The 25,254-nt window shown below is 39.9% G+C and overlaps 1 protein-coding gene across 1 annotated transcript in view; it reads right to left on the bottom strand.

The window, feature by feature from the left end:
* RALA (RAS like proto-oncogene A) overlaps positions 1-25,254 on the bottom strand; it is a 75,474-nt gene that overhangs the window by 9,371 nt on the left and 40,849 nt on the right. The window contains exons 2-3 of the mRNA XM_025853141.2: positions 6,174-6,326; positions 3,761-3,969 (exon numbers count right to left, since the gene is read on the bottom strand). Coding sequence (XP_025708926.1) covers positions 3,761-3,969; positions 6,174-6,287 — 323 coding nt within the window. The 5' untranslated portion in view covers positions 6,288-6,326. The remainder of the gene's footprint in view (positions 1-3,760; positions 3,970-6,173; positions 6,327-25,254) is intronic.

The raw sequence follows: 25,254 nt of genomic DNA, 5'->3' as shown, positions 1-25,254 counted from the left end.
GATCTTCACCAAGGCTTAATCTCAGATTTGTCTATTTTGTGCTTCTTAGACAGCGTCGCCTGAATACCACTGCCACCTCCGTCACCGCTAACAATTCACTGAGCATCCCCAGTGGGTCATGGGCTTTCAATGCCGATCACTGCATGCATTATGTGATGCACCACTGAGAAAAACCGCTGCTAGTTGGAACAGTAAGATGTCCCACTACAAGTCACGGCCCTGACATTAAGAGATGATAAAATGCAAAAAAATGTGTGTCTTAGAATCTGTGAAATTCCCTAGCACCTTGTTCATGCTCAGAGCAGTGCCTGGTGTGTGGTGAGCACTGTGTGAGTATTAGGCAGGGTTATGTTTAGTATTCCTGCATTCACCCGATGACCGATGTTGTCGTAAACATTCTAACAGACTCAGTGTTCGCTGGCAGCTCTCTGCACCCGAGTTCCCCGTTTTCTGGCAGGAATAGATTATGGACCACACAGTCACCTCCATCTTTCGCTGATTCTCTCTCTCCCTCTCTCCCTTCCCTTTTAGGAAGGAACAAGGTCAGTGGGGCACAGTAACTGGGGGACACGTGCTGAGCTGTACAGGACTGGAGGGCTGTGATGTTTCCCACCACGCACATGACCTCTTCCAAAGAGCATGTCAACACTCACCATTACTACTATTACATTTCTGATGTGCTTGTGAAGGGGATATGGGTCAGTCATTATCTTTTTCCAGTGCCGGTAACAACAAATGTGCTGGTGCCTTCTTAACCAGCTTCCTTTGTGATCAACAGCCTCAACTAAGATGTTAACAACAATGGGCTTACCACTTGATCTCACTAACCACCAGAGACTGACTCTGGTTTTTGTGACTCTGGTACTTCTGGTCATATGTATATACAGTCATTAGTTTCTTTCTTTCTTTCTATTTATTTATTTTATTTATATTTATTTATTTATTTATTTAGCAAGAGAGGGAACACAAGCAGGGGGAGTGGGAGAGGGAGAAGCAGACTTCCCGCCGAGCAGGGAGCCCAAAGCGGGGCTCGATCCCAGGACACTGGGACCATGACCTGAGCCGAAGGCAGACGCTCAATGACTGAGCCACCCAGGTGCCCCTACAGTCATTAGTTTCTTAATAAACACCTACTAAGCTATACTCTGAGTCAGGTACTTCAGGAAGACCAATACCGAAAATGCAGTGATAGCATTAATGAATGCTATCAGAAACGAGGCCATGGAAAGCCTGGACTTACTGGGTTCAGGGGTGAGAGGACAATATTCATGGAGAGTTAATTAGTTGGTTTGAATAAGCTACTTTCCTGGATGTCAGAGAAAGGCAACGCTATGTCTACAATCTTCATACACATTTTACTTAATGTGATGCCCCCTTTAAATAGTGTTAGAGGCTGTTACAGAATTTAGAATAGGAAAGTACCTTCACAAACTGGTCCAATTTCTTTTTGACGTAAGAAAAGTGAGAACCAAAAAAAAAGAGTGTTTTCTAAGACTTCTATTAAACATTTGTTTACTAAGTATGCCCTGTATGATACATGCCAGGAACCGGGCCAAATATGGGTACTAGGGATACTCAGATGGGTAACAAGTGGGTCCTGCTCTCAAGAGTTTTCCCCTCATCAGGAAAAATACATGCAAACCAAGCAGATTCTGGGAGTGTGGTAAGTGTGCTGGAGGCGCTGTTGCAAGCATACTGTGTGTTCAGATGAGGAAACGGTGGCTCTGCCCTGGAGACGGGAGGCCCAGGAAGGCTCCAGAGAGGAGCTGCCACTGTGGGTTAGACCACGTGGAGCATAACCACTCAGACGGCCTCAAAAATGCTTTCCTGTTGCCGCTGAGTCACTGGGACTATTTTTATTTATGGGAAGGCAACACGTCGGAGGTACAACAGAAGAGTAATGAATGATTCACTTCTTCTCTGTCACAGCAGTAGCCCAAGATTCTCACTCTTAGCATAATAATTCTTTATTCCCTTGAGATACACTTTGGCTTTGGCAAACTCTGGTGACAACATTTATCCCCTTACCTAGAACAGGACTTGCTATGTAACAAGCACTCAAATATTTGCTGAATGAGTGAATGAGCACTGACATTTATATAACTTGCAACATGCCTCCCAAGATTATAAGTTCCCAGGGCCTGCACCCTTTGCACTTTATCACATACAAAACTCCTTCCTTAGAGAAACCAACAAAGTTAATTTTACAAATAAATCTGCATTTCATTTACTTATTTGAGAGAGAAAATGAGCAAGAGCAGGGGAAGGGGCAGAGGGAGAGGCAGACCCCCTGCCAAGCAGGGACACGGGGCTCCATCCCAGGACCCTGAGCTGAAGGCAGCCGCTTAACTGAGCCACACAGGTGCCCCATAAATCTGCATTTTAAAAGTTTCTCAATGACATGTTTTTTTTGCAAAGAATGCTCTCTTAAATTCCTTCAAGTTCTTGAGACTTTCAAGCGGACATGAAAAGGAAGCTTTATATAAGCCCAGGTTCACTTTTTGCTCAACCACCGGAAAACTCACTTTTTGCTCAACCACCGGAAAACTTCTTTCCTCATCAGTGGAAATCCTTCTTATCCTTCAGGCTCACCTATCTCATGAAGGCCTCTCAGCTCCTCTCCTTTCCGGGATCCCGGCAATGATCACTGCCCACGTCTCCTACTTTGTCGCTACCTTGCTCTTGGTTTCATGCCTTTTTCAACTAGGCTGTGTGAATCTTGGAAAACAGAGGATACACTACATGTTTCTTTTGCGTCCCTCATATCAAGGCAAACTTGCAACACAAAAATAAAAAAATATAATTAAAGAATACTTTTGGGGGTGCCTGGGTGGCTCAGTGGGTTGAGTGTCTGACTGTTGGTTTCGGCTCAGGTCGTGACCTCAGTGGGATCGAGCCCCGTGTCTGGCTCCGTGCTCAGTGCAGAGTCTGCTTGGGATTCTCTTTCTCCCTCTCCCCGCTCACACTCTCTAAAATAAATAAATTTTTTTTTTTTAAAGAATACTTTTGGGCGCCTGGGTGGCTCGGTCGTTGAGCGTCTGCTTTCAGCCTAGGTCAATCAATGATCCCAGGGTCCTGGGATCGAGCCCCGCATCGGGCTCCCTGCTCGGCGGGAAGCCTGCTTCTCCCTCTCCCACTCCCCCTGCTTGTGTTCCTGCTCTTGCTGTGTCTCTCTCTCTGTCAAATAAATAAAATCTTAAAAAAAAAAAGAATACTTTTGATTATGCATGTAGTATCTGAGACTACTCAAGAACTTATTTATGCCCTATCTCTCTTAGAACCTCTCTCCCCTTCACTAACCACCCCCCTGCAAACCAAATGGATGACAGATTTTGATGAAGCAAATAGTAAATAAGATATAAGAAATATATAACAGAACTTTCTGTGCCAATCTAAAGTGTTATTATTTCTATTAAAACAATCAGTGTGTGCTGCTGGGCATCTGTGTTGTGGGGGGGAGGGCGATGGGCCTGCTGAGCTTTACACAGGCGCTGTAACCCTGGTGACTCACACAGACAGATCTAAAATCTGGGGCAGAGCTCCACGAGGTGAGCCAAGTGTCAAGTATTACGGCAGCAGTAGGAGTATACTCCAAAGAGAAACACTTCAGTAGCAGGTACTGAGGCTGTCACAGTGGGAATAAACACAATGACACACAGAGTGAAAGACTAATGAGGAGCCACCTCCAGCTGTCTGCTTGTTTCGGGGGAAGACACCGCTGCGCGGAATGTCAGTGCAAAGGCCTCGGTCCCCATCGTACCTGAAGTCGGCCGTGGCTGCAAAGGATTCCATTTCTGTGATAGAGAAGACACAGAGGAAACCCTCTCCGCTCCGGAAGTAGTTGTCTCTAATTGCGGCATAGTCCTCCTGGCCAGCTGTATCCAAGATATCGATCTGCACTTCCTCCCCATCCAGCACTACCTTCTTCCGGTAGCTGTCTGCTTTGGTGGGCTCATAGTCCTCCACAAACTGGAAAAGATGAAATACAGATTCACGGGAAGTTGCCAAAACAGTACAGAGCTCCCATGCACTCTTCCTTCTGTGTTCCTCAGTGGTAAACACGACATTAATTTACATTTTCATTTTAGGTAATTCGGTGGCTTCTACTTTGGCAAAAAGCAAGCCTTTTTGTCTCTGGGGAGCTGCCTTCTTCAGAGGGAAGGAGGTAAGGGGCCGTGAATTGGCTGTTAGTTTCTGAGTTTTACCAAATAAAGTAGAATCTAAGAAGAAAAAAAGAAAAGCAAGGATTGAATGATTAAGTCTAGATGGTTTACAGCTTGAAAACTGTGCCTTTTTCTTCCTGCAAACACGATTATACATCTACTTAATCAAATATATAAAAACTCTTTTCAATGTGACTCTAAATATACATTTTCATGCCAGAATTGTGGAAATAACTTGAAAGTGAGTCAATATTGAGGTAAGCATTGAAAGTTGCTGTGAAATCTTCTCTAAAATGAACCAAGTCAATTTAAAGTGGCTTATACTACTCAGCAGAACAGCAAATCACGAACTTTGAGATCTCTCTCTAAGTGTCTGACTTTTTAAATAATACAATTAAACAACTTTACATTCCCACATCTATCTTCAACTCTGTAAAATCTCATCTTGGTATTTTTGATCAATGTATCATTGTAAGCATGTGTGTATGTATACATACATATTTTTGCAGGTTTTTTTTTATTAGTTCCTATAAATATTTTCATTATCTGATACTTCCTTATTTATTTGCTCATGTCTGTATCTCCCTACAAGAATATAACCCCTGGGAGGAGGGACCTTGACTATTCTACTCATCACTGTTAGCTCCCAGAGCTTAGAACAGTTCCTGGTACGTGGAGGATACTCAACACATAATTATTTAAAAAATGAACACAGTGTATTTGTAACTATAAAGGCTACAGAACATTCTGCCCTATTTCCATGATTATTTTTATAAGTATTATATATTTATGAAGATTTAACAAATACAAATATTCAGATATCACATCAGATACTACTGTGAATATTAATATTGATGAATACTAAGTGAAAGCTTAACCATTCATCAAATGTCAGGTATGTGAATAGTCTTACTTTTGACCTCCTACTTATTGTTAAGAAGGGGCCGGATTTAGCGATTAGTTTGAAAGACTAGCTATTAAAATGAATAGTATGGAAAACAGATTGAACAGATAAAATCAGCAAGTTCATTTAAAGAACATTTCAATCTCTTCTGTTTTCAAATATTTTGCTATAGTCCCCAGTGAGCAAGACAACTGGCTGGATTTAAGCCATCTGCGTGTGTGACAGAAATGCTGATGAGCAGGAAATCGGGTGGTAAGGATCTGCAGGATTTGTTGTTAGGAGACCAGGCTTCACGCTCCGTTACTCATTGGAGATCACATTCCTCTTGGACAGATTGAGAAACCTCTCTGAGGTTCTGTTTTCTCATCTGTAAAATGGGGATACTACCATACCAGGATTGTTATGAGGATTAAGTAAGAAAGAGTAATCATAAAAACTTGCTTCTACTGGAAGGAAGAGTTGAGGATAAATGTTTAAGCTGGATTATCAACTCTTAAATCATTTAGGCTTGGTAAGAGTCTTCTGGGGAAAGAATATATTGCTGTATATGGGCTGAGACCTTAACTCTGGGGCAGTAAAGTCTGATATAAATACAGGCACACAAATCTGTAGCCTTCTCGTAATTATGTTTTAGGGACACAGCCTTTACCTGTCTAATGGTGAGTGTAGCTCCATGCCAAATACTACAACTGTTTTTTTCACCATTATTAAAATTATTTTATTTTTATTATTATTATTATCACAGAACACCTTATTATGTCAACTTCAAGTTTCAATTAGGTACTGTATCTACTGGTTCTACTAATTCAAGGTGGGAACCTCCATTAAACACTTAAAACAAAAAAGCCAAAGTTAGATTGCTTAAAAGGAGGTACTGTTTCCAGGTTTGTTTTGTTTTTAAAGTATAAAGTTTTTAAGGATCTTGAGTTATTGACTTGTTAAATCAAGATATGTACAGATGTTGGCTCTGAATTTAAAAATGGGAAAAAACGATGACAGTAGCTTTCAAGGATTCAGGAATACATCTAAAAATAGCACCAAAACGAAGCCATAGAAATCCTCTCTGAAAGCCCAAACTTAGCTATTCATTAAAAATGGGCACTCACCTCATCATACATGAACTGTAGGGTCAAAGCGGACTTGCCCACACCACCACTGCCCACCATGATGACTTTGTGTAGGGCCAAAGAATTCTGACCCTTGGGCTTGTTTGCAGCCATCTTATGTCACAGAGTTTGCAGCAAAGGAGTAAGAAGAATCTAAAAATGAGGAATGAAAAAATAAGTAATGCTCAGTACATTCTTCTTCAGAATTCCAAGTGTAGGAAAGAGATACGGTGTCCTTGGGCTTCAAGATACTGGTTTTCATTTTCATGAAATCACTGTGGTGATTTTCAACAGATGGCAAATAAAGTATGCTCAATTTAGAGGAAGAACCACTTATCAGAGAAGACCATGACAATACAAGTATATGAGTCAAGGGCATTTCTCCTAGAACAGCTCATTTTCAGTAATAAGCTGTGACCCAAAGTAAAAATTTCCCAGTGCAACCACATCCTGACAATAATGGAGTGTTACAGGTATTAGAATATAATCACACAGATTATGAAAACAGGTTAAACAATCACTTTGTTTTCTTTTTATTTAAATATTTTATTTATTTATTTGACAGAGAGACACAGCAAGAGAGAGAGAGAGAGAACACAAGCAGGGGGAGTGGGAGAGGGAGAACAGGCTTCCCGCGGAGCAGAGAGCCTGATGCGGGGCTCGATCCCAGGACCCCGGGATCATGACCTGAGCCGAAGGCAGACGCTTAACGACTGAGCCACCTAGGCGCCCCACTTTGTTTTCATATTAACCTTTATTGGCAATAATTAAAGAGATGTTTCTTCTAATTCTAGTAAGAAACAACTGACCCCCGACCCAGCCCCGCAACAACAACAATAAAGAGGTTGCCGATTGAAAGGTTTACTCACTGTCAGTTTATAAATGAAGAAATCTCATCTCGGTAACTTGGCAGCAGAATTATAGATAGAATCCAATACTGTATACCACACCTCCCAAGGGGCATCATGGAGTAGATGGCCGATCTAACTTAAACGGCTGGATGCAGTGTGCCCTCACTTTCTTCAGGGCACACACTTGTGTACTACTTGTATGTGCTCACGGTGGGAAGACCAGGTTCCTCCAGAAGCTGGAGCACTGCTCCACACTATGGCACCCAGTACCAGGCCTTAGAAAAAGAGGCCGTGAGGTCACAACCAGCAGCGTGGGGAGCCCAAGCTAGAAGCCTTCTGTTATTCGAGGTTCAAGGGGCCAGCTGCCGCATTCCTTCTCAGCATCCTCTGACTGGTTCTGGTTGCCGTATGGCTTTCCCAAATTGCAGCTCACAAGACCACACCTCCTCCTGCCTACCTCCCCGTCCTGTCTCCCAGCTCGGCTGCATCATCCCCCCACTGGCCTCCTTCGGTTCTGCAGTACTCTTCGGTGCCTCTTGGCCCTCGCCATGCAGTATCCTGCGCCTGGCATACTCTTATTCTATTTGGCTAAGACTTCTCAGTTTTGGGGTCTCAGCCTTACCTGAAACTCTCAACCTCAATTAGTTAGGCTCTCCCCTGCCCTGTGCTCTCATACAACATCTGATGATACTTTCCCTCATAACCATTATTACAGGTTGAAACCACTCGAATGTGTTAGTTCCTTCTTCTGGGTCATCTTCCCTAATACACCAGAAACAACTCGAGTGCAGGGAGCCATGCCTACTTGCTTTACTTTATGCTCAATGTGACTAACACGGCTCGGCGAAATCAGCCATTCAGTACAAACATGCTGAATGAACAAATAAATGTTCTCAGTCTGACAGCCTTGGGGAGTGATTTAGGCTGTACTGGTATAAAGTGGCCATTGCTACTAGAGATCTGATCACAAGTCTGGGCAAGGACAGTCCACTGTGGGTCTGTACCTCACACACTGGCTTACAGGCACTCAAGAGCTGGACAATTCTCAGGCGGCGCCCAGAGATCACACCCATATGACTATTTGCCCAAACAGAAAAGTCTTTTTTTTTTTTTTTAACGGATTTATTTGTTGTACAGAGAGAGGGAGAAAGAAAGAGCGCGTATGTGTGAGTTGGGGGAGGGGCAGGAATCTTCAAGCAGACACCCTGCTGAGCACAGAGCTCCACAAGGGGCTCAATCTCAGAACCCATGAGGTCATGACTTGAGCTCAAACCAAGAGTCCCACACTTAACCCACTGAGCCACCCAGGCGCCTCCTCAAACAGAAAAGTCTTAAGGAAAAAAAAACACAACCACCCATAATCTTACTATCCATTTAACAACATGAACATGTTATACTTTGAGACTGCTTTCAATCTGTATGGAGCATAACCTGAGGTGACACTATATATGCAATTTCTGGCCCCGTTCTTATTGTGTATCATAAACATTTTAGCAGAAGCAGCTTGCACTGTGAAGCGTCCTGTAAGGAATCTATACTTGGAGGCCAGCAATTTGATCAACTCAACACACAAGAATTGAGTCCCCCCTTTTTCCTGGGACCAAAGACATGATCATTAGATTATCACTGCTCAGAAATAGTGAAAAATAACAGCATATTTCAGATAAGGAACTAAAAGCCTGAAATCTTCCCAGCCTAAGCAGTTTATGGAACATGACGTTGCTGGTGTTCCTACGTGAATCAGGAAATGACTTCTCATCGTTATGATCCTTACTTGCTGGTAGCTGTAATCACTTCATGACTATGTAACTACTGTCTTATTTTTAAAACAGTAAGCATACTCTAAGAGCTGTGTGTATGTTTTGAAAGCAAAACATTTAGCAACAATAGCCAACTGGGTTAGAACACTTTTCTTTCCAGAACAATTTAAAATACTGTTTAAATATTTGTAATATATAATTTAAAAATTTACATTATATTTATTTCATATACATATTTAAATATATATTTAAATATTGTAAAATATTGTGATTTAGATATAAAAAAGGCAGATTCCCAAAGATATTTTTCCAAAGTACAATCGGTCCCTAATAACTATGAGCTGCATATCCCATACGTTCAAGAGGCTATGTAGGACAAGAAGCTTCCACCGAGGAGACACTCCTCTCTCCCCAGTTCAAAAACTTGGCATTTAGCTCCCAATCCCTAGTCTAGATGTTGTTTTGATGGTAAATAAGCCAAAGCCCCTTTTTACCTAGAACTTAAAACAAACACAAACATAAATAAGAAAATTCCATAGCGCTGAATTCAATAAAGAAGATGAGGGGCACAGGGCTGAAGAGTAGGGGGACAGGCTAGTTTAACCAGGATGGTCAAGGATGACTCCTTTGAAGAGGTAGCATTTGAGCTGAGACCTGAATTTTAGGAGAGAACCAGGCAGCTCTGAGGGAAGCGCATTCCACACGAATGGCAAGTGCAAAGACCTAAAATGGGAGAGTCTGGCATGTTTTAGCGACCAAGCCGAAGTCCAGAGTGGATGGAGCCTTCGAAGTAACAGTGGGGAGAGTAACAGGAGGTGAGACTGAGAGGTAGAAAAGGCCAACTGACAAAAAGCCTTGCAGGCCATGGAAAGTTGTCGGAGTTTAATTTTAATTGTAAGGGAAGTCCCTGGAGAGTTTTTAAGCAAGATAGTGACATAATTGCACTTACACCTTTAAGAAGATTAGCCTGGTTGGTGTGTGGAGAGTGGCTGGTAGAGGTGCAAGAGGTGCAAGAGCAGAGCGCCCAGGAGGCTGTCTCACAGTCCCCTTAAGAGAGGGCAGATGCTTGGCCTACGGCAGCTGCAGCCCAAATGGTAATACTCCTAGGCCCCCATAACTAGTACTTGCATAACTGTCAATACTATCTATACTGGGGACAACACCGGCAAACCTTTACTGAGCACTCACTAGTGCCAGGCACTGCTTAGAGCACCTTACACATATCAGTTCAGTTGGGTACCACATGTTATGAATGAACGGTCCTATGAGATGTACTATCTTAATTTCATTGAAAGCTGAGGATCACAGAAGTTGACTTGCTCAAGGCCGAGTCAAGACTCAAACTGAGGCAGCCTGGCTCTCCCAACTACTATGCTATCTGGCATACTTCTGGAGAAACAGCTGACATGGGGGAAATGGCAGGGGGGCGGGGGGAACAAGAGTATCTTCTAAAAATACTGAATGTGTGGTGGTGCCACTACCTAACATGGAAAAAGACAGGAAGGAATAGGTCTGCAAAAGAAATCCTAAGCTCTGCTCCAGTTGGGAATTGAAAAGGAAATTGGACGTTCTAGGAATTCAGGAGTGAGGGTAGAGATGGACACAAGAATTTGAAGGTTAGTTTACAGATGTATTTAAAGATTTTATTTATTTATTTATTTATTTATTTATTATTTATTTGAGAGAGATAGAGAAACCACGCACACGCATGAGTGGGGCAGGCAGAGGGAGAGGCAGAATCTCAAGCACACTCCCCACTGAGTGTGCAGCCTGACGTGGGGCTTGATCTCACCACCCTGAGATCATGACCTGAGCTGAAACCAAGAGTCGGATGCTTAACCAACTGAGCCACCCAGGTGCACCAGTTTACAGATGTATTTAAAGTCACAAATCTGAATGAACTCACTTGGGGATAAGATGAAGACGGACAGGAAAAGGCAGCAGAGGAGAGACTCCTAAGACAACCCAGCAGTCTTGTTCAGAAGTGGCCACTCAGGAGAAAATCCAGTGACTATATAGTCAGAAGGTGGTTAAATATCAACTCCTGCTGGGAGACTGAGCTGAGATATGATGAGATAAGAGATTTACTGTAAGATATGTAAGATATATAAGATAAGAGATTACCAGATTTGGCAAGATGAAGGTTGCTAATGACCTTGGGAAGAGTCATTTCATCAATGTGGTAAGAACCACAGCCCGGATGGAATTGGTTGAAGAGAAAACAGAAGGTACAGAAGTGCACTTTTACTCTGAAGATGAAGAAATGAGGCCATAGATGGACAAATTTATTGTTTGGTTGCTTTTAAAACATTATTAATGGATGTTCATATGATAATCATCTAAAAGAGGCAGAAACACATTAACAAGTGAAAGGATAAAAACCAGATGGCCATCTCAATAGATGCAGGAAAAAACATTTGACAGAGTACAATATCCGTTCATGATCAAAATTTTCAACAAAGTAGGTTTAGAGGGAACAAATGTCAACATAATAAAGGCCACATGAAAAACCCACGGCTAACATCATATTCAATGGTGAAAAACTGAGAGCTTTGCCTCTAAGATCAGGAACAAAACAAGGATGTCCACTCACCACTTTTATTCAACATAGTACTAGAAATCCTAGCCACAACAATCAGACAAGACATAGTACTAGAAATCCTAGCCACAACAATCAGACAAGAAAAAAGGCACCCAAATTAGTAAGGAAGAAGTAAAACTTTCACTATTTGTAGATGACATGATGCGATATAGAGAAAATCCTGCAGACCAACAAAAAACTACTAGAACTGATAAATGAATTTAGTAAAGGTTCAGGATACAAAATTAATATACAGAAATGTGTTGCATTTCTATACACTAATGCTGAAGTAGCAGAAAGAAAAATTAAGAGAACAATCCCATTTACAACTGCACCAAGAACAAACAAATATCTAGGAATAAACTTAACCAAAGAGGTGAAAGACCTGTACTCTAAAAACTATGAAACACTGATGAGAGAAATTGAAGATGACACAAATGGAAAGATATTCTGTGCTTATGGACTGGGAGAACCAATATTATTAAAATGTCCATACTACCCAAAGCAATTTATAGATTTAATACCATCTCTACAAAAATACCAACATTTTTCACAGAAGTAGAACAAATAATACTAAAATTTGCATGGAACCACAAAAAACCCTGAGTAGCCAGAGGAATCTTGAGAAAGAACAAAGCTGGATATTTCAAGATTTACTACAAAGGTGTAGTAATCAAAACAGTATGGCACAAAAACAGACAGATAGATGGAACAGAAATAAACCCATGATTATACGGTCAATTAATCTTCAACAAAGGGGGCAAGGATACAGAAAGGGGAAAAGACAGTCTCTTCAACAAATAGTGCTGGGAAAACTGGTGAGCTACATGCAAAAGAATGAAACTGGGCCACTTTCTTACACCATACATAAAAATAAACTCAAAATGGGAAAAAAAAAATCCTCAAAATGGATTAAAGACCTAAATGTGAGACCTGAAACTATAAAACTCCTAGAAGAAAACATAGGCAGTCATCTCTTTCATATCATCTGTAGAAACATTTTTCTAGATGTGTTTCCTCAGGAAAGCGAAACAAGGGCAAAAGTAAACTACTGGGATTAGACCTAAATAAAAAGCTTTTGTACAGCAAAAGAAACCATCAACAAAACAAAATGCAACCTAGTGAATGGGAGAAGATATTTGCAAATGATATATCTAATAAAGGGTTAGGAACCAAAACATACAAAGAACTTATACAACTTAACGCCAAAAAAAAACCAATCTGATTAAAAAATGGGCAGAAGACTTGAACATTTTTCCAAAGACGTACAAAGACGTCAATTGACACGTGAAAAGATGCTCATCATCACTAGTTATCAAGGAAAGGCAAATCAAAACCACACCGAGGTATCACCTCACACCTGTCAGAATGGCCAAAAGCAAAAACATAAGAAACAAGTATTGGAGAGGATGTGGAGAAAAAGGCACCCTCATTGCATTGTTGGTAAGAATGCAAATTGGCATAGCCACTGTGGAAAACAGCATGGAGGTTCCTCAAAAAATTAAAAACAGAATGACCATATGATCCAGTAATTCCACTAATTGGGAATTTACCCAAAGAGAAGGAAAACACTAATTCAAAAAGATATGCACCCCATGTTTATTGCAGCATTATATATAATAAGCAATATACGAAAGCAAGCCAAGTGTTCACTGACAGATGAACGGATAAAGCAGATGTGCTAAATATACATAATGGAATATTATTCAGCCATAAAAACAATGAGATCTTGCCATTTGCAACAACACGAAAACACCTAGAGGGTATAATGCTAAGTGAAATAAATCAGTAGGAGAAAGACAAATACCATATAATTTCTCTCATACGTGGAATTTAGGAAACAAAAGAGACAAATAAAAACTCAGATTCTTAAATACAGAGAACAAACTGGTAGCTGCCCAAGGAGAGGTGGGTGGAGAGACGGGTGAATAAACAAGAGGGGATTTAAGAGTGCACTTATCGAGGCACCTGGGTGGCTCAGCCGGTTAAGCATCTGACTCTTGATTTTGGCTCAGGTCATAATCTCAGGGTCATGAGATCGAGCCCCGTGTCCAGCTCCATGCTGAGCGTGGAGCCTGCTTAAGATTCTCTCCCTCTCCCTCACCACCAGCCCCCCATACTCTCTCTTAAAAAAAAATAAATAGTGCACTTATTGTGATGAGCACTGAGTAATGTATAGAATTGTTGAACCATTATACTGTACACCTGAAACTAACATAACACTGTATGTTAATTATACTTCAAAAATAAGAGAAATTAATGATGTAAAAGAGAGGGTACTTCCAGGAGCGAAGTACCTCTAAGAGTGGGCCAGAGGAATGGAGAAGAGTCATGCAAGAGGAGGGCCATCTCTTTCTTTTTAACAGGAGGTGAGGTAAAGCGAAGAACAGGGGTGTATAGGTGAAGGTTGCAGACAGATTTGATCATTTCTTTATTTAACTGCATCTGTAGTTCCTCAATGAAATATGACCACACAGCAATTCAGTGAGGGAGTTGTAATTCAAAAGCAAAGCCTGTCTAGAAAGATCAATGGAACAGAATATACAGCAATAGATCTGAATACATACTATAGTTTAGCGCGTAATAAAGGTGGCATTTCAAATGGAGGAGAAGGGGAGCATGGAGGATAATTCAATAAACGGTATGGGGACAACTGGTGAGCCATCTGGAAAGAAATAAAGTTGGATCCATGCTCCTCACACCAATATAAACTGTAAGCGGATCAAAGATTTAGATGATAAAATCACAACAGCACCGGGGTGCCTAGGTGGCTCCGTTCGTTAAGCGTCCAACTCTTGATTTCGGCTCAAGTCACAATCTCAGGGTTGTGCGGTGGGCTCCTCCCTTAACGGGGTGTCTGCTTGAGATTCTCTCTCCCTCTGCCCCTCCCCCATTCATGCTCTCTCTCTCTCTGATAAATAAATAAATCTTAAAAAAATATATCACAAAAGCACCTGGGGGAGGGGGGAGAGAACCCTGAAGGAACTGTCTGATAATCTCAGAATGGGAAAGGCATGAATTACTACAGAACACTCATCATCACATAACTGACAAAGGGTGCCTGGGTGGCTCAGTGGGTCAAGCAATTGCCTTCGGCTTGGGTCATGATCCTGGAGTCCTGGGATCGAGTCCCGCATCAGGCTCCCTGCTCAGCGGGGAGTCTGCTTCTCCCTCTGACCCTCCCCCCTCTCACGTGCTCTCTCTCTCAAATAAATAAAATCTTAAAAAAAAAATAACTGACAAATTTTACTACTCAAAACAATTTCTACATGACAAAATCTTCTACAAGCTAAGTAAAAAGATAAAGATAAAACTGAGGAAAATATTTGCAATTCATTTCAAAAGAGATAATTTCCCTATATAAAACGTTACTATAAATAAGATCAACAACTATAGGAAAATGAGCAAAAGATATGAATAGTCACAGGAAAGGGAATGTAAATGGCTCTAATATGCTCAACTTTGCAGATAAGAGAAATACAAATAAAATTACATTGGGACACCACTGTTTTGCCCATCAGGTTGATCACAGTATGTTTGCAAAGGTCAGCAAACTATAGCCCCTTGGCCTGCTTTTTGGATAGCCCATGAGCTAACAGTGGTTTTGTTTTTGAAGGATTGTAAACAAACCAAATCAAACCAAACCAAGAATATACAACAGAGAAGGTATGTGGCCCATGCATCTAAAATGTTTACTTCCGGCCCTTTACAGACAGTTTCTCTCTCCCTGGTGTAAAGAAACAGGCACATCCATTCGCTGCAGTGGGAGTGTAAGGGTGTGGAGTGTTGCCATTTGCAACCACAAAACACAAGGATGCTCTTTACCCAGTGATATGGAGGGAGCTCCAACATACTGTTAAAGTGAAAAAAAACAAGATGTAGAACAGCGTACCTCGTATGCTATGAACGGCATACACAGATGAGGAGGCTTATTTAGGAATTTACTTGTTTATTGTATCTGGAACAACGTAAAATAATGGTAACACAGGCTTGCCTGTGAGTATGGAAATGAAGTCACTTGTGGATAGAAGTGGGACAACGGCTTTTCACTGCGTACCATTTTTTTTGCATTCTGAGAATTCTGTATCATGTGCATCTACAACTTGTTTTAAATAAAGAATTAAAATCAGTCATAAAATAAACTAACAATATAAGCTTGTTTATTTCTTGCATTCACTTGGCAAAAGTGCAATTAACTACCTTGTTGGAACTTTCATCCAAACTAGGAATCGAAGGACTGAATCTACATTTTAATTAAAATATGACATCTCCATGTGTGTGCATGGGTTTCCCCCCTCAACTTATGAGATCGGGATTCTTGAAGTTCAAATGGTTTGGTTTATTTGGTTTCTCAATTATCTTCTACCTTTTGCTGTCCAATTTTTTTTAAAAGTGATGTCCTAGAATAATACTATAGAACCTGTTTGGTTATGGGTGGGCTTCAAGTTTTCAATCTTACTGTTTTTCTCTGCTTCATTCAGAAACTAGACACCTATAACCATGCTCAAAATGTAAAATACGAATTCCCTGATTTTCCTTCCCTCTCTGCCTTCCTTCTTTCCCTCCCTCCACCCACAAAGGCACTGTGAACTCCACAGGCCAAGGCCTTGCCGCCGAGCTTTAGTGGACGGGTAGCCACACGGATGAGTCTCCTGTGGTTGCTGTAACAAATCACCACAAACCTACAGAGGCTTCAAATAATACACATCTATTGTCTTACACTTCTGACTGCCAGAAATCCAAAATAAGTCTTAAGGCTCAATCAAGGTGTCAGCTGCGCAGATTCCTTCTGGATGCTCCAGGGGAGAATCTTTTCCTTGCTTTTTCCAGTTTTTAGAGACTGGCTTCCCTTGGCCCTAAGCAGTCTTAAATCCCTTTGCAGAAAGAATTAAATCCCCTGGCTGCATCACTGCAATCTCTGCTTCTGTGGTCACGCTGCCTTCTCCTCTACCGTAATCAACCCCCTTTCTACTTCCCTCTTAAAAAGGACACTTATGATTACATTTAAGGCCCACCCAGATTGTCCAGAATAAGTATCCCATCTTTAGATCCTTAACTTAATCGCACCTGTAAAGTCCCAGAAAGTAACATTCACAGATTCCAGGGATTAGGTCATGGATATCGTGGGCCATTACTCAGCCTAGTACATACAGAAAGGGCAAGGCGCTTCAGACTACAAATCTTCAATCCAAATTCTAAACCCTCTATTTTAAACTTTAAGAAACTTTCTAAGAAACGATCCAACTAGTTCTCCAATATTGAATGAGTAAGATATCAAACAGTCCCTGCCCACCAAAAACAAAAATCCCAACAATCTTCATATTTCCAGAGTTCATTATTGTCTTTACACTTTCCTAATAAAGGCACTTACTATTAGGCTTTAGTCTAACAAAAATATTAGCTGTAAAAGTTCTTAATGAGAGATTCCTTGTACTAAAGAAATTAAATGAAGCATTCACCTCACCTCCAATTTCAATAGTGCATTAAAGGTTTATGATCACTCAAGTTCAGTTCCTATCAAACCGTTACTAATCACAAGTAGGTAGAGGGTGCCTGGGTGGCTCAGTTGGTTAAGCGACTGCCTTTGGCTCAGGTCCTGATCCTGGAGTCCCGGGATCGAGTCCCACATTGGGCTCCCTGCTCAGCAGGGAGTCTGCTTCTCCCTCTGACCCTCCCCCATCTCATGCTTTATCTCATTCTCTCTCTCAAATAAATAAACAAGATTTAAAAAAAAAAAAAGTAGGTAGAGGCCAAATTAATGCCTTTTTCTCAAAATGTAAAGTATTTCATGCAAACTCACCCATGACACTCCCTATCTGCATTAAGAATATCTGCTCAGTAAAAAACCCCAGGAATTTAGTATAAAATTAACAATTTTAGAAGAGTTAGAGTATACTTGACCAAGTAAATAAGACACACTATTCTTTTTTGAAAGGGATTTAAGACTATTAAGGTTTATTACCAGGCACAAATAATATCACTGGCATAATTTTCCAGCCATTTAAAGAACAGGTATTATCAATACTATTTACTGTTCCAGAAAGAGCTTCCAAATCCTCCTCAGAGAACTAGCTTAACATCGATGAAATCCTAACAAAGAGAGACTAGAGGAAATGTAGATATAGATATAGATATGATAGGTCAGATATGACCTATCATGTGAATACAGTGTAAAAACTCTAAATAAAAAAATGTTACCGGAGCACCTGGGTGGCTCAGTTGTTAAGCATCTGCCTTCGGCTCAGGTCATGATCCCAGGGTCCTGGGATCGAGCCCCGCATCGGGCTCCCTGCTCAGCGGGAAGCTTGCTTCTCCCTCTCCCTCTCCCCCTACTTGTGTTCCCTCTCTCGCTGTCTCTCTGTCAAAGAAATAAATAAAATCTTAAAAAAAATAAAATAAAACAAAATAAAATGTTACCATATAGAATCCAGCACATTAGAAGAATAAACCAAAGTGACCAAGTGGGATTCAACCAGATATTGCAAGAACAGCTTTATATTTTAGGAAGTCAATATAATTCCTCATATTAATAGATGAAAATAATATTAGTATCTTCATAAGATCTAGAATATTTGATAAAATTCAAAGTCCACTACTTATAAAAACCCTTAACAAAGCAGAAATTTACTGGTACTCACACAACACAGAAACTGGTGACCTTAAAACCAAAACCCTAAAAATCTCATCATGCTTCTTGATAAAATAAAAGCATTTCCACTAATGTTTTTGTCAGGAATAAGATAAGAATGCCCACTATCATCACTCCTTTTAGCATTGTTCTGGAAGTAGCATCTGATGACATCAGAAAGAGAAATAAGGAGCAAATGATCATTATAAAATGAATATGATTTCATACTTAGGCCAAAGGAATCAACTGAAAAATTGCTATTATAAGAGATTTCAAAGGGTAAATGGTTCTGTTAACAAATATGTTACATAAAAAATAAATTTCTTCTCAAATAACCAGTTAGAACGTATAATGGAAGAAGGGGCCAAAGCAATTAAATGGGGGAAATGACAATCTTCAACAAATGGTCCAGAAACGACTGTATAAACCTTGGGAGAAAAGAACCTCTATGCATTTCTCACACTACACCAAAAAATTAATTTGATATGTATGATAGATGCAAATGTAAAGCGAACATATGAAGTTTTCAGAAAACAGGAAAATACCTTTGAGACCCTGAGGGAGAAAAAGATTTCTTAGAGAGGACACAAAATATATGAAGTACAAAAGAAAAAACTGAAAAACTGGACTATCAAAACATTCTCTGCTCATCAGAAGAGATTGTTAAGAAAATTAAATGGTAAGCCACAGGCTGGGAGAAAATACTTGCAACTTATTATGTCTGTCAAAGGACTTGCATCCTGAGTATATAAATAACTGCAACAAAGTAATGAAAAAATTATAAGCAACCCAATAAAAACTGGGCATAATACTTGACCTTCAAAAACACTTCATAAAAGATATTTATTTGGCCAAAAAGTTCATTAAAAACGGCTCAACATTAGAGGAAAGTTCAAATTAAAGTCACAAGGATATCCTACTTCACGCCCACTAGAATAGCCAAAATTAAAAAGTCAACACTGGATGTAGGCAAGGATGATGAACTATCAGAACTCTAATGCCTTGCTGATGGGAGTATAAAAATGGTACAATCATTTTGAAAAATGGCAATTTCTCAAAAAGCTAAACACATACATACCCTATGACCAAAAGTTTTACTCCTATGCTTTACCCAAGTGATGTATGTCCACAAAAAGACTTGTACAAGAATGTTCATAGTTTTGGGGCGCCTGGGTGGCTCAGTCTTTAAGCATCTGCCTTCGGCTCAGGTCATGATCCTAGGGTCCTGGGATCGAGCCCCGCATCGGGCTCCCTGCTTGGCGGGAAGCCTGCTTCTCCCTCTCCCACTCCCCCTGCTTGTGTTCCCTCTCTCGCTGTGTCTCTCTCTGTCAAATAAATAAATAAAATCTAAAAAAAAAAAGAATGTTCACAGTTTTATTCACAGTAGCCAAAAACTGGAAACAACCAAATGTCTAATAATTAAGAAAAAAATATATATATATAATGGAAAAAAGACTGAATTTGGGGCGCCTGGGTGGCTTAGTCGTTAAGCATCTGTCTTCAGCTCATGATCCCAGGGTCCTGGGATTGAGCCCCGCATCGGGCTCCCTGCTCAGGGGAGAGCCTGCTTCTCCCTCTCTCACTCCCCCTGCTTGTGTTCCCTCTCTCTCTGTGTCTCTCTCTGTCAAAATAAATAAATAAAATCTTTAAAAAAAAAAAAAAGACTGAATTTACAACAGCACTCACAAAGGGTACATAAGAATAAGACTGACACAAACTGTCTAAGATATACATGAAGACAATTTAACAATGTACTTAGTAACTTTATAAAGGGTGACTCAAATAAATGAAGATAGATCCTGTTTGGGGGAAAGAAGATCATATACTGGTAAAGGCACAAAATCCTATAATAAAAAAAGACTTATTTTTTAATATATAAGGATTTATTTATAATAAAAAAAACAAACACCATTGACTCAAAAGACAAGGGACCTGATTTGGCAGTCACTGACTGGATCTATCTCCTAGAATTTTCTTTACCCTTAAATTTGTGAAGATAGTTTCTGATGTTGAAAACTGGCTTTAACTTTTTCTATAAAGGCAGTTTGGCTTACATACAATAAAATCACCCTTTTAATGAATTTTGATAAATGTATAGAGTCATGTAACCACCATCACAATCCCAAGTAACATTTCCATACCCCCCAAAAGGTTCCTCTTACCCTTCTGCAGTCAATCTTCCCCATGACCCCATCCCCCTGGCAGCCACTGATCCAGTTTCAGTTCCTATGACCTTTTCCAGAATGTTATATAAATGGACCATATTGTATGTAACCTTTCGTACCTGGTTTCTTTTACTTAGCTATGGCTTTTGAGATACATCCATATTGTTACATGTACCAGTAGTGCATATATCTTTTTATAATGTTGGATGGTATTCAGCTGCCTGCAAATAGCACAATTTATTTATCCATTCAGATTTATTTGGGTTGTTTCCATTTAAAAGATGTTAAGGATGAAGAAGCTATAAACATTCACGTAGAAGTCTTTGTGTGTGTGTATTTCTTTTTTTCTACTTCTCTTGGGTAAATACCTAGGAATGGGATTGCTAAACTGCATGGTAAATTTGTGTTTAAATATATTTTCCAAGTGGCTGTACCCTTCTGCATTGCCACTAACACGTATGTGATTTCTAGTTGCTTTCTCTCCAGTACTGTCAGTCTAGTAGATTAGTAGTATTTCACTGATAGCAAATCATGTCAAGCATCTTTTTATGTGGTTGTCTGCCATCTATGTCCTTGGTGTTCAAATCTTTTGCCCATTTATAAAAATTGGGTTTTTGTTTTTTCAGTTCTTCACATTTTCTGGAAGAAAATCCTTTACCAGAAAATATTTTCTCCCAGTCTGTGGCTTATCTTTTCATTTTCTTTACATGTTTTTTGAAGAGGAGCAGCTTTTAATTTTGACAGAGTCCAATTCATTTTTTTGTTTCATACTTTTAGAATTCCAATATATCTTTGACAAATATTAAGTGACAAAGAAACTACTGTTTTGAATATTTATAAACAAAACCTTATTAATTAGTCATTATTAAAAAGAGAAGGTGGAAGGAAGTCCAGATGAAATATAACATTAGTAGTAACTGTCACCCTAAAGTCTCAGGAGGTCTTCCTCCACTTTAAAAGATACAACCAAGCTCTGTATGAGCAACATTCAAAGTCGGAAAGTTTTATTTTTGAGGCACTGTTTTATTTTTAAAATGTAACAACATAATATTTTCCAATTATTCAAGCTGCACTGAATAAGGAGAATACAAAATTATAATAAAGACTGAACTAAGGAAAGTAATACTGTTTTAAAGATACAGTAGCTGGAAACCACTTAAAGATGGCCTAACATTTTGCCTTGTCTGAATAATAAAATTTATTTATATGATTTGTCAAACATGTCAGATATCAAAGCACAGGCTTAAAATCACAAAGGCTCGAATTACTTTATCTCCTTGGGTCTCAGCTTGTTTGGAAACCCAAGGTTAACATGAATAAAACAGCATATGTAAGATGTCTAACAGAGTAAGTATGGGTAACATAAACATTCATCTTTTTAAGCATCTTTTTAGAAGATCCTACCTTTCTATGCAGCATACATTCTGCCACCAGCCAGGGCAAAATTACTAACAGCAGCACAAAGGTAAAGCCCTTGCCACAGTTAAAACTAACAAAAATTCTCTAGAACAAATGAAGAAGTGAGGGCTGAGACTTAAAAGACAAAGCACTAGCCAACCAGGTAAACCCAGGAGGGAGAGTGAGAGATGAAGCCAGAAGAAGTAAAAAGGGCCAGAAATAGAACCTGATGTACCAGGAAGTTAGATTTTTGTCCTCAGAGCAGTGGAGACCCACCGGGAGTTTTGAAGACAGACTATGACTCAGAGGCAGGCAGAATGGCTGGAAGGCTAGAGGGCCACGTGGACTTGAGTGTAGACCAGGGAGAAGGTGAGGATGGATTCAAGAGATACTCAACCAATCTGGGGACAGGTTAGATGTGAGACTTGAAGGGGGAAGAAGTTCAAGCCAAATCACCCAACTCTCTGGCTAGAATGGACATGATGGGTAAGGAAAAGAAGAGGAATGAGCAGCCTTTTGTTGGGGGTGGAGGGGTAGGTGGTGAGAAGGGTTCATGCAGGGAAATGATGGAAATCAATACTGATCTTTTAATACAGCAAAATAATTTAAAACAAGAATCTAAGTATAGCCTAAGTGTTTTTTTTCACCCAGGCCTCAGTGGTTTTGTTACCATATTATGACTTGATTTCTTTTTTTTTTTAAAGATTTATTTGAGAGAGAGTGAGAGAGAGAGAGATGGAGAGTGTATGAGTAGGGGGGAGGGGCAGGGAGAAAGAGAAGCAGACTCCCCACCCAGCAAGGGGCCCGATGTGGGGCTCGATCCCAGGACCCTGAGATCATGACCTGAGCCGAAGGCAGATACTTAACCGACTGAGCCACCCAGGCATCCTTTCATGACTTGATTTCAATAATGTTGAGAAATAAATAACAGGGTGGAACCCGAAAGGTAAAAAACTGATAAACTACTATTTACAGCTATTTTAACACTTGTCTTTGAACCCCTAAACGTGCTTTTGAAATAAGATTATGTAGTTTACGAAACCATTAAGTAATTAATAATTATAAACAATATACATTTTGCTTCTGTACTGCTATGGTAACTCTGGAAGGATACATAACAGATAGTAATCATCTGAATTTTGAACCATGAGAATGTTACTTATTTGAAAATTAAATACATTGTTATTTACTGAATTTACCAGCTACAAAACTGGATAAAGAAATAATCAGAGCCTGGATGCTTAACAGATCTAATAAAAAAGTGTAATTTGGGTAACTTATAACTGCTTTAGGTTCTACTGTGTATGAGCTATAAATTAGGTGTGTGTGTGTGTGTGTGTGTGTGTGTGTGTGTGTGTGTATGTATATATATATATATATATATATATACTGTTACAGTTTCTCTTATTGATAGATTTATGAACTGCATATTGTCTATGAAAGCTTTGCTAATTTAAAAAATGCAACCAGAAAAAAGAATTGAATTAATCATGTCTGGATGATCCAGCTTAAAAATTATTCAAGTAAATAAGACATATCAAACCTAGACATTTGGGGGGCGCCTGGGTGGTACGGTCAGTTAGGCGACCGACTCTTGGTTTTGGCTTGGGTTGTGATCTTGGGGTTGTGGGATCGGGCTGGTGTTGGGCTCTGCGCTCAGTGTGGAGTCTGCTTGCGCTCTCTCTCTCTCTAAAATAAAATAAGTCCATCTTAAAAAAAAAAAAAACCCTAGATATTAGAAGAAACACTGACAAAAAGTTTCACAGTAAATAGTCATGAAATATTTTTCAGGAATCTAAGTTCACATGAAGACATCTGTTAAATTCTGCTTTTTAATGCATGTTTCATTAGTAAGCTAGCTCTCTCTGTGTAAAGTGGCTTCTCTGATCTTTTGGCTTATTTTTGGATTTCCTTCCTGTTTCTTTTTCCTATGCCCATCTTCTGAGTCAATATATAATTACTGAGAGTCAGGTACCATGCTAAGGCATCAGGGGGCAGTAGCGGATGGGCATAGAGATAGCAAGTCAGGATCCCCGACTTCAAGGATCTCACAATCAAGTACTGAGACATGATGGGAAAAGGTTAAGTTGTACACACAAGTTTGCTTTCTGCATCCCTTTCCACTTAAGTCATACTTGTTTTTCTGTGTTGTTTTGTTGACTTCATGGCTGTAATTCTTATGGCTACTTAATATGTCATTCTGGAGATATATAGCAGTTTACTTACCAAGTCCTGTAATAGAAGACATTATAGCCGGTTAGAATTCTTCAGTGTAACAGTGAATGACCATCTATTTCTACACTTAAAATGCTTTTCATGAGGTTAAGGTTTATTAGGCATAATGTCCAACTCCTTTTCAAAAGGACTATACAACTGTTCACAATATTCCTATTAGCGATTGGTACTCTTTAAAAAAATCTGCTATTTATATATTAGGAAAAAGATCTCATTGTTATTTCTCTGCCATCTTTGATTACATGAAGAGTGTGAATATTTTTTCCATGTATTTAGTAATTTTGTGAATTGTTAATTCATATACTGTACTAATCTGTCAATAGTATCGTATTACATTTTATATAATTTCATGTCCCCATTGGCTAGGCTTTCTTTCCTCTAGCTTCCCCAGGCTACCAGAGCAGGTTTCCTCTGGTGGTGGGTAGATCTACTTCCCATTACAGATCTGGAGACTCCATGTTCACTGGCATTTTAACAGACACGCTTCACTTCAAGGTTCTTGGGCAAGCAACAGGATGACAGGTTGGATTCTTCTCCAAATATCCAAACAAGGAGAGCTTACCTTGGGTCACTAACACTTTCACTGGAACTCCTAGTCCTCCTCAGGCTGAGAGTTTAAAATAGCTGCAACATTTGTATGGGCTGGGCGTGTGGGCAGAACATCCAGTTAGCTCTTAATGCATGCATTCATAATACCATGTCCTACCATCTCTTCTGCTCTGTTCCTACTGACTCAGCTGAAAGTCTCTTCAGCAATCTATGGGGAAGAAAAGATTCCACTTGCAGCTATTCCTCATGGGTATGCTGGACTGGGGCTTCCTCCACCCTGGTTCATCCATCAATGCCATCTGTCTTCTGTCTTCTAAAACCTGGGAAGTCTCTGCTTTGCTGATGGTCACTCCATCTGTTCCCATTCTCAGTGCTGTCATGAATTTACAAATTTCTGTCTGTAAATTTTATTTTCCTCTGTCATTTCACCGGGAGTCGGGGACACAGAGGAGTCAGTCTATTGGCTTTCACTACAAACTTGAGTTAAAATTCTTTGTTGGCTTACTTGAAATCCCCAAATACTTCAAATTCAGAAACTATGAAAATCTCAGTTAAAGACAATCGAATTAAAATTAGCCTCAGCTTTATCTTTTAAGATTATTTATTTATTTGAGAGAGAGCAAGCAAGAGAGCACGAGCGGGGCCGGGGGGTGGGGGCAGAATGAGAGGGACAAGCAGACTCCTCGCTGAGCAGGGACTGCGATACGAGGACTCGATCCCAAGACTCTGGGGTCATGACCTGAGCCAAAGGCAGATGCTTAACTGACTGAGCCACCCAGGCGCCCCAAATTAGCCTCAGTTTTAAAGAATACAATTATCCAGTACCAATTTTAAGAATAAATAGGTTTCCTGAAATGAGTGATCAAATAATCATAAATAAAGAAAAAAGTTAAGATTAGGCAACATCTGGCACA

This window comes from Callorhinus ursinus, unplaced genomic scaffold (assembly GCF_003265705.2).
Source record: "Callorhinus ursinus isolate GAN/ISIS: 27379988/994484 unplaced genomic scaffold, GSC_fseal_2.0 scaffold73, whole genome shotgun sequence".
NCBI lineage: Eukaryota > Metazoa > Chordata > Mammalia > Carnivora > Otariidae > Callorhinus > Callorhinus ursinus.
This window is presented reverse-complemented; position numbering and strand designations above follow the sequence as displayed.